Source organism: Musa acuminata, chromosome BXJ2-11, assembly GCF_036884655.1.
Source record: "Musa acuminata AAA Group cultivar baxijiao chromosome BXJ2-11, Cavendish_Baxijiao_AAA, whole genome shotgun sequence".
In the NCBI taxonomy this organism is placed as follows: Eukaryota; Viridiplantae; Streptophyta; class Magnoliopsida; order Zingiberales; family Musaceae; genus Musa; species Musa acuminata.
The window spans coordinates 10,170,001-10,185,375 of NC_088348.1; the positions used below are offsets into that span (position 1 = coordinate 10,170,001).

The 15,375-nt window shown below is 38.3% G+C and overlaps 1 protein-coding gene across 1 annotated transcript in view; it reads right to left on the reverse strand.

Annotated features, from left to right (window-relative positions):
* Positions 1-2,011, reverse strand: part of LOC135627997 (ABC transporter G family member 25-like) — a 3,898-nt gene extending 1,887 nt beyond the window's left edge. The window contains exons 1-2 of the mRNA XM_065134511.1: positions 1,767-2,011; positions 848-1,676 (exon numbers count right to left, since the gene is read on the reverse strand). Of these exons, the coding sequence (XP_064990583.1) occupies positions 848-1,676; positions 1,767-1,865 (928 nt within the window). The 5' untranslated portion in view covers positions 1,866-2,011. The remainder of the gene's footprint in view (positions 1-847; positions 1,677-1,766) is intronic.
* Positions 2,012-15,375: the final 13,364 nt, after the last annotated feature.

Below are 15,375 nucleotides of genomic sequence, written 5' to 3' on the forward strand. Positions count from 1 at the left end.
TCTATAAGAGTACGATTGCGTACATCCAACTCTCGTGTATCGGATTTGAAGGAGGAATTCATTTTGAACTCAATCTTCTTTGGATAAAAGGAGAAATAACAGATGGGAATCTAAAAGCATGGATTGAAATAGAAACAAGGGTAAAAAAAAAGCAGAGGGAGGGACCAAAGTTGGGTCGAAAGAAGGCAGAAAAAGACGAGAGGATAAAAGAAAGTTGAACTCTCCAAGACCATCTTCCTCCCACTACCGGACACGTGTTGAACTTGTGAGATCGACATCTCATGAAGCATGGCCATCCAACGAAAGCAGCCTGGCACGCGATGATTCCAGCTCATTGGATAAGAAAACGCGTCACACTTTCCCTTCTCGTTTAGAGGCAGAAAGAAGACTGGGACCGAAAATAAGAGCAGAGAAAGTGGCACAGAGTGTCCAAAGGCGATGCGATGCAGTTAAGGAGAACTGCAGCACAAGAGCATAGGATTTGTTTACTGTTTGATCCTGAACAACATCATCAGTGCATCCCAATATGTGAGCCATTGACAGTGCATTTTGCCATGTTTAAGATGAGGTAGCTTCCAAAAATAAATGGGTGGGATGGGCTACAGCAGCAACTTCTAAAGGAAGTCTATCACCCCCATAGAAATGTCATTGTTCTCGACACGATACTTGTATCTTCATGAACTGTAGATGCCAAGAACAGAACATGTTGTGGGTTTTGTATGTAATAAATAATTCATCTCTTGTTCTTGATTTAGACCACTGAAGTCACAGATTTTGAAGTAGTTCTTGATTTGTGTGATGCATGCTTGCAGAAACGAAAGAGAATTATAGGAGACTGTGTACTGACCATTGGCCAAGTCGAGCATGAAGTCAGCCGGGTTGACATGAAACCTTGGAGCAAAGCCGACGGAGCCGAAGTAGTCCATGGTGTCCTTGGCCTTGCCGAAGTACAAGCAGCTCCCCCCCGAGAGCAGCAGCACCGAGTCGAACATCTGGTACACCCGGCTCGCCGGCTGGTGCACCGACGTCACCACCGTCCTCCCCTTCCTGGCAAGCCCGCTCAGCGTCGCCACCAGCCAGCTCGCCGCCGTCGAGTCCAGCCCCGACGTCGGCTCGTCCAGCACCAGCAGGCTCGGGTTCAGCAGCATCTCGTGACCGATGCTGACCCGCTTCCGCTCCCCGCCGGAGATCCCGCGGACGAAGGGGCTGCCTACCGGGGTGTCAGCGCACTTGCACAACCCCAGCTCCGACATCACCGCCTCCGCCGCGGCCACCTTCTCCTCCTTCGCCACCGTTCTCGGCAGCCGGAGCATGGCGCAGAAGACCAAGGTCTCCCTCACGGTTAAATGCGGGTAAAGCACGTCATCCTGCGTTACGAAGCCGGTCCGTCGTAGGACCGGCTTCGTGAGCCGGCGGCCGTTCGCCAGCACCGCGCCGGAGTGCTTCCCTTGCAGCCGGCCAGCGAGGATGCTCAACAGAGTGGATTTCCCGCTGCCGGAGGGGCCTAGGACCACGAGCATCTCGCCGGGCGACACCATGCCGCTTACGCCATTGAGGATGACTTTCTCTTCGGGGACGGCCGAGGAACCGCTCGCCGAGTTGAGCATGCGTTTAACTCCTTTACCACTTGACGTCAACGTCGGATCGAGCTTGACGCGATACGAAATATCCATGAACTACAAACAGATTCATCAGAGGTCAGATACCATAACGATCGCCATGACTACAAGTAAAGAAGACTCTATAACGTTGGAAATACGTAGTACTTGAAGAGTGAGCGGGAAGCAAGCGTCCACGGAGATGAATGAGTTCATCCTTCGGTCCCCACCACCACTAGCAGCACTTTGTTCATGATCGGAAGGCATTTTTTCTGGTGGTGTTTGTCACCGTTGATGAAGCGAAGGAGAACAAGTGCGGCAGAGGAGAGCAGAGCGCAAATGGAGGAGATAGAGAGATGATGGTCGGGGGAGACGAGGAGGTCGTTAAGTAGGAAGTGAAGGAGGGTGGAGGCCACGTCAAAGCGAAACGGGCACAGCCGCGGGGTTACGTGGCGAGCTGCGGAGGAACCAGGAGGTCCACCTGCCGTCGTCAACAAGAGAAAGAAAAGATCGGGAAAGGGCGAAAGATGCGATTGCAAGACCTGAAGGTGTCGTTCCCAAACCCTCCTCTTTCTCGCCCGCTTTTACGGCACCCTGTTTTGACTCCACTCCACTCTCTCTCTCCTCTTCTCTCAGCTTCTGTATAGGAGCAATGGTGAATGCATTTGGAGACATACACACGAGGCTTGTTTTAGCTAAGTGGTTTCCAACAGCGACGCAGAAAGAAGAGGATGGCTGTTCTTTGTCAGGTTTCCTTGGGATACATTAGTTTCAGGTGGGCTGCGGTGAGACTGGTTGCGCAGGTCCTGTGCTATGTTCCCGGACTCGGAAAAGAAGCGTCGTGGCAAGCACAAAAGAAGTGGGTGGAGTTGGAAAAGAGAGGAGGGTGAGGTGCTGGCCGAGTTGTAGATGGACAGTTGCCAGTTCCAGGGATGAAAGGTGGAGCATTGCCATTGGATGTGTTTGCTCTGCAGATGCCACTGTGTCATCAATGGCATCGATGCTTACTCCTTGGACGCTCCTATGTCGTATCCTTTCTTTGCAGAACCACCACAATGTCAGGAACACATGAACTGTCATATCACCTCTTTCAGATTGATTATACGGCCAACAAGAAACAAAACTGAGACTTGCTGCAACCTAAGATCAATCATTTTAGATGTCATCTTTGCACCGAAGAATATATTCTTCGACTGTTCTAAATATCGGTTTAGATTCTGAGCTGAAAAGTTGGATTAAATGAGAAGAGGATGGAGATCAGCTGCTGGCCTAATCCTGGAAATGAGAAAAGCAGGGAAAGAGATCTAAAGTTGAGCTGTGAGCTCTATATCAGCTTCCTTGTGTGCCACATAACAAAAGCAGCTCACACGACAAGCAAAGACACATAGCCCACAAGTGGTGCGAGAGAGACCAGAAGATGGCATCCACTTTTCTATTGGAGAAGTCCATGCACCAAAATTTTGCCCCAAGAAATAGTTTTCATGTATGTAATATGACCCTATCGCAATCCATGCATGTAAACCTCATCTACTGTCACATGAGATAGTTTTCGGGACGTAACTTCGGGACACCGAACGATATCGTATCTTCTTGAGAAAAGACAAGATGAAATTATTGATGTCGTTCCTTGAAAGAAACTTAACATTTCCTTCCTTCTAAAGTCAGCAAGGAATATTGAACAGGAGACACATCGAAAGATTAGGCTTTGTCATCTTCTTCTTTCTCATGTAGATATTGAACATCAACCCGTACAATTAATTGATAAGAGATCTAACAAGCAATAAATGGAGTCAATTTCACTATCAAAAATTAATGCATGAAGTGAAGAAATAAACAAGTAATGAATTAGTACACAAGTTTTATGTATTCGAGTATTCATTTCTTTGATATCCTTACTTTAAGTTAGTTAAATTATTAATATTTTTCAAGTTGGTCAAGATTAGATATACATAAAACTTCACACTCACTGTTGCAACTCAGAGGTTTAAACTTGTCACTACTCGATCATTTCAATTCATACTAGCGTGAGACTATTCTTTAGTCCTCTCTTTCAATCGTTCGCACATAAATAATTTCTTGATAAAAATAGATTTATTTAGAATGACTTCTATATGGTCACAACTTCAAAACTTTTTTCATCAATTTATTTTTTTGGAACCACCAGATCGGAATGCTCTGGAGATTACAGTGCCAGTCAAAAGCTAAAGCTGTGATGATAGAGCAGATGCATCGAACAAAAAGATGATCTAGATCCCCCTATATGCTCCACATAAAACACATCGAACAAAGAAACCTTCTTTGGTTGCAATGAACCATCCAATCTTAGAAGATGATATGTCAGCTCATGAAAGGAATCAGCAGTAATTTTCGTGCTTTATTGATAGCTCACTCTGGGAATTATCCTTCTGTTGGATCATGTTCAGCCAAACACACAACAACAGTATTTGAGCTGTGATCGAATTCTAAGCAAGAATAATCAGTACTATTTTTTCTGATAAGAAGCAAGATTCATGAACCACGTGGTAGCAGCTTGTATATATAGCAGACATGTACAGGGATTGTTATCATCACGCACCCTTTCTTTTCTCTTTTAGAGAAAAGAGGGATCGGTCCACCTGAACCATCATGCATTATTAGCATGCTCAAGTTAGTGGGTAACATTGCTAGCTCTTTAATTATTTTCATGTGACTGGCATTGGTCACACAAATCTTTCAAGGCCAATGTGTGCCAATCCTTCGTCTTTTCCTTTTTTTTTTTTTTTGGAAATCAAGCTTCCATTTCCCTTCTCATGCGTTAAACATATCTTTTCTTCCTTTTTCTCTTATTTCATATTTTGAGAAATTATCATATTTTTCTTGTGTGTTTTTAATTATCTTCTCAAAATTAAGATTTGATAAGATTACAAACTATACACAAAATGTTCGACGTAATACTTATTTATGTCTATATCTTTCGGTTTTGCACAGTGTATCAATGGTATATAATATGTTTGACAATCTTATTTTGATTGACTTTTGTAGTCGTTTTAAACTTGTAAATATAAGTTGTGTATAACCACTATGTAGAGGCAAAACTATCTAGGAATAAGCCATCCAAGTAGTCATTTTGGAGATTTTCTATCTCCGTAGAATGGTACGAAATGTCAGTCAACACAACACCTATGAGTTATTCGAGTAGCACATGGTTGGATAGGCCTTTGGGATAGTATTTAAGGCTGATTCGTTGTCTTGTTCCATAATAGTATTATATGGATACTTGTGGGGACTATTGGCCACGACAAACCATCTTAGACCCTTTTTCATACGACAGTTTAGAGCTTGCAAAGTCTATATTTATAATTTATATTTTCTATCAAATGTTTGTTGAAATAGTTACTTATAAGATCATGAGTTAAACGCTTCCTCTAACACATCCTCTTTTGCATATCCTCAAGGGACCATAATAAGATGTTTCGGTGAGGCTAATCCTTTACGGATGGACACGTAAGGGTATCACATGATTTAGGAAAAACTAACTAAGTCCATGACATATAGTATCAAAGCAGGATAATTATACTTAGAAATACTTAAGCATACAAACATGGCGACCTAGCGGGGTTGCGTTGAGGATGGCCAGCATGCACGATCGCTTGAGGGAAATAGGTGTTAAGACGTAGGGAAATGAGTCACTCAAAGGACTAGGCATCCGAGATTGGTATTTAGAGAAATAACCAACCCTTCAAATGAGACGTACCACGAGGACAAGTGAGCTGAGAAGAACACATAATTTACAAAGGTTGGGATAGCTAAGTTCGAGCTATGGCTCGAAGTTGGCAACCAAACTTGACAATGCTCGTGACAAGTGAGGCACTTGGGAAATGATAAGATCATGCAAGGAGGAATGGGTTGGTCGGTGACTAAAAGAGTTGTGTAAAGCTCACAAAGGTGAGGGGAATTACTAACTTAAAGAATTCGGTGCTCATGCAAGAACTTGTATGTAGATGATCGATTGTCCATGGCCATCCCAATTCACTAAAAAAATCGACACCATAAAGAATTTAAACATTTTCTTTAGCATAGGAAGGATACATTTGTAGGAGACTAAAGTGTGTAATAAATTCAACATATTGCTAGGTCTTGAAGGGCACGATAAGGGCTATATCGGTAAAGAGTCACAATCTAGTAAATGCATTTGCAAGGGTAGAACAGTGCATAATTTGTTTTGTAAGACAAAGTACTGTAAGGAAATGGTGATCTTTAAAACTTCTAGATGGAATGATGTAAAGAGAAAAGTTATTCAAATAGAATAAATGTTCAAGAGAGATAAGTCCTGATTCTCTAGGGGGAGAATCATGTGCAACAAACTGCACATTTTGAGAATGGGTACCTCAAGACAATAACTTCACAAAGTTTAACGGACTGAGCGAGCGACGAGAAGTCATCGCATGATCTCACATGGGGTAATGTGTTGGTGGACACATTGTAAGATCAAGTGAGGAGCAACCTAAAACAATACTAAATGAAAGCACACTTAGAGTCGATATAGAGATTGAACTCAATGGAGGGTTAACACGTGGAATGGTAGGTACAAGGACCACCATCAACTTAATACAAATTGAGAAGCGAAGCAACTTAGGTGAAACTCAGTGAAGTGCCTAAGCCGCATGAAGGAAGTCGATATATAAAACAAAACATGGAGTGGAGGCATAAAGCTTTCCTTAAACAGAAGTCAAAGACATGAACTCTTGAAGAAGCAAAAGTAAGATCATATTATTCCATAGGTTCCTCGTTTGATGGAGCGGACTCATCTTGCATAGTATCAAAGTCGAAATGAGTTTTAAGACACATGCACCTTATTTTGATGAAGCATTTGATAGAAGAGCTAAGACGACTCAACTTACAGAGATGAAATTAGGATCAAAAAGCCTTAACATAGGGCAAGAGGATGTGGAGGTGAGTACTTATAAAAAATATACTCTGGTGCTACCATTTGAGTTACCGGGAAAGAAGCATGCGTAGTGGAGATTGTACTAGGGAGAGGGGCTCAAGATCTAGATATGGAGTATTAGGTTTAGTAAAGTCAGTAGACTTTGAGAGCTGTTAGGCGATGGATTATCCTAGAGCTCGCTTTGTTCAAGTGTGATTTGAGAACAAGTAGACAAAGGTCGATTATCAAAGGAACGAATACAATCTCTAGGGATAGAGGCAACCAATGTATTGGTAGAGGCCACATATGGAGAGATTATAGTCTAAGTTCATCCCACAAAGATCATAATGCAATAAAGATATCACTAGGAGGCAACATGGTATAGTGAATCGTAATGGAACAGTTCGAGAGAATACGACACATATGGGAGAAGTCCTGCGAGGAGCTTGATCATACGAAGATAGCTACTAAGAGCTCCACTTCGATAAACAATATGACGACAAGAAGGGCTATGGATTCAATGAGTGAATGTTATAGTACCGTAGAGGCAAGTTTTTCATGTGTGCATCGAATTTTATATCAGATTAAAGCCTTAGTCATCAGCATATAAGGGCTTTGTACTACTAAGGAAAATTTTCAAGTGCAAGTACCAATGAGCCTCGTAAGGGGGCCTTAAAATGATTGAAGCGGCTAGAGAATTGGACTATTCTAAAGCTCATATTTACTTAAAGGAGTCAAAAAAAAATCATAGGACAAGATCAAGTAATTGAATTTTACTATCAACGATACAAAGGAGATAATCGATAAATCTATATTATTCATATAGGCCGTATCGTCTAGTATACTTAGTATAAGATTAGTACTAGATAATTTCTTTTTAAAATTTTTCAAAACTCAATATGTATTACTAGTATGTCAATGCTCAGTACTAATATACCTCACAAAAAGATACAATACTCATTGGAACACTGATCAACGCACCATTTGTACACAAAATTCCTTACTTTGGTTACATATACTCATTGTTTTTAGACTCACGTTCTTATATATTACATGCTTAACTAAAAGAAACTAAGATAAGCAAGAAGGTTGCATGCTGAAGTTGTAAGGCACTAATAAGTAGAATCAACAAGACGAGCTCCTAGGCTTAAGCATCTTTTACGTTGCGTTGTCCTAATGCCACTACCTTCCCAAGGTTCTCTTCCTACCTAGCAGACTTACCTAAATGATTATGACTATAATATACTCTCATCAAGTTTCTCTAACTGAGAAGGTCTCTTGGAAACTTAGGTTGCAGATTCCATAACCTAAAAAGTGCCCAAGATTTTTAGGCCCCCCACCATCTATCTATCTATAGACATTTGGTCCATGTCTTCATACTTTATACTCCTTGATGACAACAGACGGGGAGTTGGGGAGACAATGAAGGACTTAAACCCATCACACATCTGCCATGTACCTCCAGCTCTGGAACATTCAAACTCCTCATGAAAGTAACAATGGGAAGAAGAAGAGTACTGCTACTTTGACAGGCCATTAGCGTGCATCTACTGCAGAACATATCCCCACATCTTCTTGCTTTTAGTCAGATGCCTGCTCCCTCGATTGCAACTGTGAGCAGATAGTATCAGACTGATTAGGGTCTTCCTGTCCATGTTCTTCTGACACGTACACAGGTTTTTATGCCTTGGCTGTGGACAAAGTTACCTTGAAAGTTAGGCTACACACACAAGCACTATAGCTGTCTGTTGCCAACGACTGTGATAAAAAGTGAACTCATACGCCATGCATATATGCTGGTTCCGATTTGGACAACGAAAGCGTGCACTGTGTTTCACTGCTATTTCCAACTTTAAATGCATGAGAAAGGCCATCGCATTTGGTCTGACCAAATTGTTATCTCAGCATGCCGACCTGAGTGAGAAACAGTGTCCTACTGACCTCGTCGCCACACTGTGTCGACCTCCCATTGGTGGATGGATGGATGGAGCGAGCTCCAGCGAGTCCGAGCCGATAGAATTTGGAGAGACCCTATGAGCATCCACGTGGCAGTCATCCATGTAGTGGGTTAGGTGCGACTGCATTAGCTCTTGTTGGGTGCGGGTCCCAGTCTAATCTACCAACATAAGCTCGCCACCTATCAGAAGTAGTTCTGTGTAGGACTTCTTGCCACGAGGAATACATGATTTCTTTTATCTCCGTTGGCGTGAGTAGGAAGCCAAAATAATTGTTTTTATTGAAAGAGGTAAACATATGTAAGTGATAGGAAATATCAATCACCCAAGTACCATATAAGATTTGTGAGAGAAAAAGACTCAGATGATTTAACATATGCGGATAGGAATTTAAGAGAGAATTCGAGACAATTACGATATGCATTCTCTTATGAAATATTCACATAAATATTAATGAGAGTCCAATAAATAATTCGGGACGATTACAAACCATCTCTTTTATGAAATTATTTATGAGAATATTTTATTTTTCTAAAGTTAAGTTAAAAACATACATCCAACTTCATATGGAATAGGAATTTAAGAGAGAATTCGAGACAATTACGATATGCATTCTCTTATGAAATATTCACATAAATATTAATGAGAGTCCAATAAATAATTCGGGACGATTACAAACCATCTCTTTTATGAAATTATTTATGAGAATATTTTATTTTTCTAAAGTTAAGTTAAAAACATACATCCAACTTCATATGGAACATATTGAAATCGAGAATATAGACCTATAGAAGAAAGTTGACATTGGAATTAACTTGAGTGTTAGAGGGATTGACTTTGGTTTTTGTGTAGGTAATATCTCGAGAGGAGATGTTTTCCACTTATCCCACGCATATGAATCAGGATCACGTCAGACTGATAAGTACGTCAACGATATTTTTCTAAAACTTTTTAGATGAGATCTCAAAAACTTATGATAATCTTAAGAATTACTTTTGATATACACTCTGGTATCTGTTCATTTTATCCTTAATAGACTACATTGTTCTTTCCTAAAGAAAATAAGAGAAATGAATCATATAAAAAATACTATTTGGGATGAACCAAATAATCATATGTCCAACTCACACGTCTCTAAAGATGATTCAGTCCAGGTAGCTTAAATAATAGATCCAAGTGAAAGATGAGAAGTGGAATTCCGGTTGCCCACATATGTGGAGTCATAGAAAATACCCCTACGTATTGGTTGTAGAGATTCTTTCTTGGCCACATATGACTTGTGATATCAAGATTTGTGACATGTACTACTTGTACCCTCGTACTACTACGAAGTTTCATCATTTGAGTTTGATCGCTTCGCCGGTTTAGTTCTCAGTAGAAAAATTAGTCCATGCTGGTGTCAGAATTGATTCTCGATCTATTATATATATATCATGGAATCGGTCGAAATTATTTTATTTTTAAAAATTTCTGCATCGTGAGAACTAGATTTTCTAAATTATTTTGATATAGATTTCCTTTGAGTTAGATCTTTGAAATCGATTTCTCAGCTATCTACAAAATTAGTGTTAGATCTATGTGTATTTATCCCGATTCAGACCTAACTGGTAATCTCAGATTTCCTCTCCACCGAGTCATTAGATCTATGTGTATTTATCCCGATTCAGACCTAACTGGTAATCTCAGATTTCCTCTCCACCGAGTCATTAGATCTATGTGTATTTATCCCGATTCAGACCTAACTGGTAATCTCAGATTTCCTCTCCACCGAGTCATTAGATCTATGTGTATTTATCCCGATTCAGACCTAATGAGAAACCAAGAAACTGCAATGGAGACCAATTAACTCATCCATTTGTATCATAGTTACCATCCAATTCGAAAATGCTAGAAAGTACATCAAACAAGCTCATAGACCTGATGTGATGGCACTCCTACGTTCGAAGACGTTTACTTTGTGACATGATCTAGTTTTGAACTTGGATTGGTGGATTGGAGTGGAATCAACATGAACTATAAAGCCGAAAGACCTAAACCAACCTGAAGACCGACGGTGGATTAGGTCGACTCCATTGGTTCGTGGTTGACGGTAGGGACCTATTTTATCTACCAATTAAAGCAACCCAATAAAATATAATATAAGTCACATTTCTAGACTATTGAAAATATTGGCAAAAGTTGGAATTAGTGGAGTCGATACTGTAGAAAGGACTAAAAACAATTACTCTCTTAACATAACTATCATCGTCCTAATTAAACATGGATTTTATATAGAGATCTAAAACTATCCTTTTGCCCTTTATTGTTTTTCTCTCCTCATCTCTATTTCCTTAGTCTCACGTGTGACTCGAGACGCATCATTTTGGTCTCCCATGTGACTCAAGACACATTGTTACTCGATCGTTACATACATATGTACAAGGAATTTACTACATGTGACTTGCTTGTACACTATTATATGATAGTCTTCGATTTGTAGAAAATATTATAAAAAGCCTCTTTAGTATCTTGTTATTCATAGTTTCAAAAATTGCTAACTTTCGCTTTGATTTAAGGTTTTAATTCCTTTGACTTTTTTATGATTTCCCTCTTTATGCTTTCACATCTCACGTATGACTCGAGAACATCATTGTATGTATATGTGTACGATGAACTTACTATGTGTGACTTACTTGTATACTAAAATATTATAAAATTCCTCTTTCGTATCTTGTTATTGATAGTTTTTTAATTGAGGTTTTTGATTCCTTTAACTTTTTAATGATTTTCATCTTTCTAATTATTTTTCACTACTAGTGCCGGAACCAATTATAGCTTTTTTTCATTATTAGATAAAAAAAATTTCAATGATCGCCCCACTAAGATATTAAAATATACGGAGATATATTTGTGGACCGTTTGTGATAATATCACCGACTTAGTTAGAATTATTATGTAAGTTATGAGGTATCATTACGCCAATATCACAAACTTAGGGGATTGCTTAAATCGTGAAGCACTCTTATACTAATGTCACGGACTTAGTTGGGATCGTTTAAATCGTAAGATACTCTTATGTTATCTGTTTACAAAAGGTTTGTCTAGTTACAACCTAGCTCAAGTCAAAAAAAAATAAATTGATTAGTTCCAAAGCGAGTTATAAATAAGTCTCAACATTATGCAAAGAGAAAGAGAGTAGCTTTATAAGTAATTCAACGAACACTTAGTGTGCATGAGAGAAAAGAGAGAATGAATAAAACAAAGATTTTAAAAGATAAACGAATAGTCGCAAATCCGTAAACGACTACTCATCAAGTGTCGGGCACAGTAGCAAGTTCCCGTAGACTTAATATGCAAACATATAAAATATAATCAACGACTAATACTATCTCAAACCATCATCCAGCTCGATGCGACTTGAAGAGTTCTAGAGTGCTAAAATGCTTAGCGTTTTGCATTTCATTGCAGCTCGCAAAAAACAGGCTATATAGTACATTGAAACTGAATCATTTTGGGATAGTATATTTATTCTAGTGATTGATTTCTCGACGACAAACTGAGGTGTCTTCTCGTATTAGTACTGATGGATGTGTATTAGTATGGCCCACTTGAAAGATGAGGAATGGACGGTAGGTTGCCACGTAGGTTTGAGCAGCAGAAAATCTATTTCTAAGAAATAGTTGTTTAGATTCTTGGCGACATGTGGATCGTGACATAAAGGATGACAGCATGAGATGCATCCATCAACACACAAAGTGAGAACCATTCCATGAATTAGTGGGCGTGGTTCTCTGATTGGTGTGCTGAGAAGCAGGTTCGAGGTAAGGAGGAGCATGAGTGACGATCATTGATCCTTCTTCTCCACCATGATTGAGTTCGTTCATGTGTGACGAGAGAAACAACAACGATTAATATTCATTCCATCCAATGTGGACATGTAGCATTCTCATGGCCATCCCCATTAAAGTCACGCCAGTTTCCTGACCAAGGGTGGTGCCGAATGAGCTTTGGTAGTGGCGGCTATATGCACCTTCGACGGCTTGTATTGTCTCATCCATAGCCAAATCCGTCAACCTTCCTTGTTGTAATCGATAGCACCCACAATGAATTGAACCCTTATGTTTACTTAATTTGATTAAAAATATTATTTATCATGAATTTAGTTTAAATCGTATGACGTACCAACTCAAGTTGTAATCTTTTGCTTTACTAAATTTACTACGTGGACTCTCAAACAAAAATAATTAGTGAACGAAGTAAGATACAATCGATTATGAAGATGCAAAATAGATGAAACAACTAACTCGGTCCGGATTTAATATAACTATACATAAGAAATCATCTGGCCATGCAAAAAATAAAAAATATAAAGAAATATGAAATCATAGAATAAGAAATTTCTTTGAATGGGGACAATCAACAAGCATTTGTTTAGTGGAGACTTTAGTGGGACCAAAAACGCATTGCTTTTGCTAGTGGATATGCCAAAAAAAAAAAAAGACAACAGCCCCCCAATGGGCATCCCACACATGCAATCTACTACTACTAACAAAACCTTCAAAAGAAGAAGGAATAGTTGCAATAACTTTAAGATATGGAGGATTGAAACATGTGTCGAAAGGTGCTAACACAACTCACTTAGAACTAAGTTTGCGAGTGCCTAACTTGCTCGCCTCGTGTAAGGCGGCATGAATGGTAGAGTTGGGACCAACTAATTCGTTGACCATTCCCACCTTCACCACGTCGAGCCTCCATTGCATTAGTAGTCGCATAACCAATAATGAACTCGCATGGTTCCACATTCCTAGAAAACCAAGTTTACGCATCATTCGTATTGATTGCAGTTAATTTAGCATCTTTTGACACCTTTTATGTTTGTGCTCCTTCTGATACACCTTTTAATTTTCATTTAGTGAAATCATAAATCATATCGTACAAGACAATCAATTGTTATAAAGCATTAAATAATTTTGTTACAATAATTATTATATATTTTACTACTTGTTATAATAATTTGTTGGAACCTTACAAAGTTTAGGCCTATAAAAGAGAAGGAGAGTTAATAAACAAACACTTAAAACATTTTATTCAAAAACAATATAGTTTGCTCACTCGGTATTATCGTCCAACAAAATATTTAAGTTCAAATTAATAATAATACATGCTTCGGTTCCTTATAAATTATTCTTAGTCTTCGCCTACTTCCAATATAAAATTAAATTTGAGCGTTATATTATAGTCCTCCGATTCCTCTATAATATCAGAATACTCCTATGAGTTTTTTTTTTTTTTTTCTTTCTCATGAGGTTTCATAAAATACTCTTATCTTTAGAAGTGCTACATTGAGTACATCAAAATAAACTATTACTTCATACAATTTAAGTATCTCATTGAATTGATGGTTGTACCTCTTCCAAAATGTCAAGAGATGCATGGTTAAAGTTGGCAAAACATCATGTCAATAAATCCCGCAATCATATTATTCAACTGAAGGGCAGACTTGTCACACTTAATCATGGAACAATATCTGTATTAGAATATCATTTCGATAATTAAAGTCAATGCTCATGAACTTGATCTTCTTTATGTTAGTCTCCACCTTAAGAGGACTAGGGACAAAATACAAAGAACTAATTGTTACAATTCGCAATGGTGACAATCCAATCTCGATCTCTATCACAAGATTATTGAACATAAAGAATTATAAATAAAAAAAAGGATGAAGGGATAGTGATCATTTGTTTACCAACCAATGCTACATGATTTTTTGGTCGATACAAAAAATAAAGATAATCTGCTATCCTAGTTAATCTCTAGTAATCTATCAATATTATGAGAAATATAGACATATTGTTGACAAATATTTCAGGCCATTCTCTCACTTGTGTTTGAACCCTACTATCAATTATTCTACCATCAAACTAATCACATATCAAGGTTGGTTGATAGACTCTACTGTCTCTCATCATGTCACATCGGATTCACAAAATATATCTTTATCTTTATACAAGGATTACGAAGGATCGGATGACATTATCATTAGGGATGATATAGGTTCTACACGCTTAAATTGGATCTAGTCAACTCTTTTCCTCATCTACAACCTTCGATCTTTTAAATATTCTTTGTGTTCCTCGAGAAAAATTAATTTTTACATCTTGTTTTTGTAAGATATATTAAACATCTATTGGCTCGTAGCAAACGCACCTCTACTACGAGCACAAAAGAAGGGTAACATAAATGAATGTCTAAGGTTGGCAAGCAATATTGCATCTCTTCTACAAGACTAATAAGTATCACCGTATTGCATATCCCTCTTCAATGATTATTATCTTATTCACACTTGTTATTTTTATTTACCAGAATAGTTTATATAACATTTTGATTTAGTACCCCATCAAAATGAGCTAAGACTTAAAATAATAAAAATCTATTAGGTCTATTATTATTAATTTCAATTAAGTATTTTGGACTAATGGTTTAACTTAAAAGTTAGTTATATCATCAAGTTTGATTGTAAATATTTGTATAAGAGTCAATCTAGCATTAAGGTATGATGAGAAGCTCAAGTAGAAAAAGGACTAACTATATACGAGGCTAAAGGATATATGAAACTGCTATTGAACTATATCTCACATGTATAGTTTGATTTTGGACAATATTGATGCTCGATGAGGTCGTAAAACTTTTTTAAATGTGAAAAATGTATCTTTTCATCGAACACTCAATGAAAAAGTCTCTATCCAATAATCATTCAAATTTATTGATGCAATACATCCGTTTTACGTTTGTCAATATATAGACCGAAGAAAAACCCAGAGAGAATTGTAAAATAATCAATATATAGGCCGAAGAAAAACCCAGAGAGAATTGTAAAATGACCGAAGAAAAACCCAGAGAGAATTGTAAAATAATCAATATATAGACCGAAGAAAAA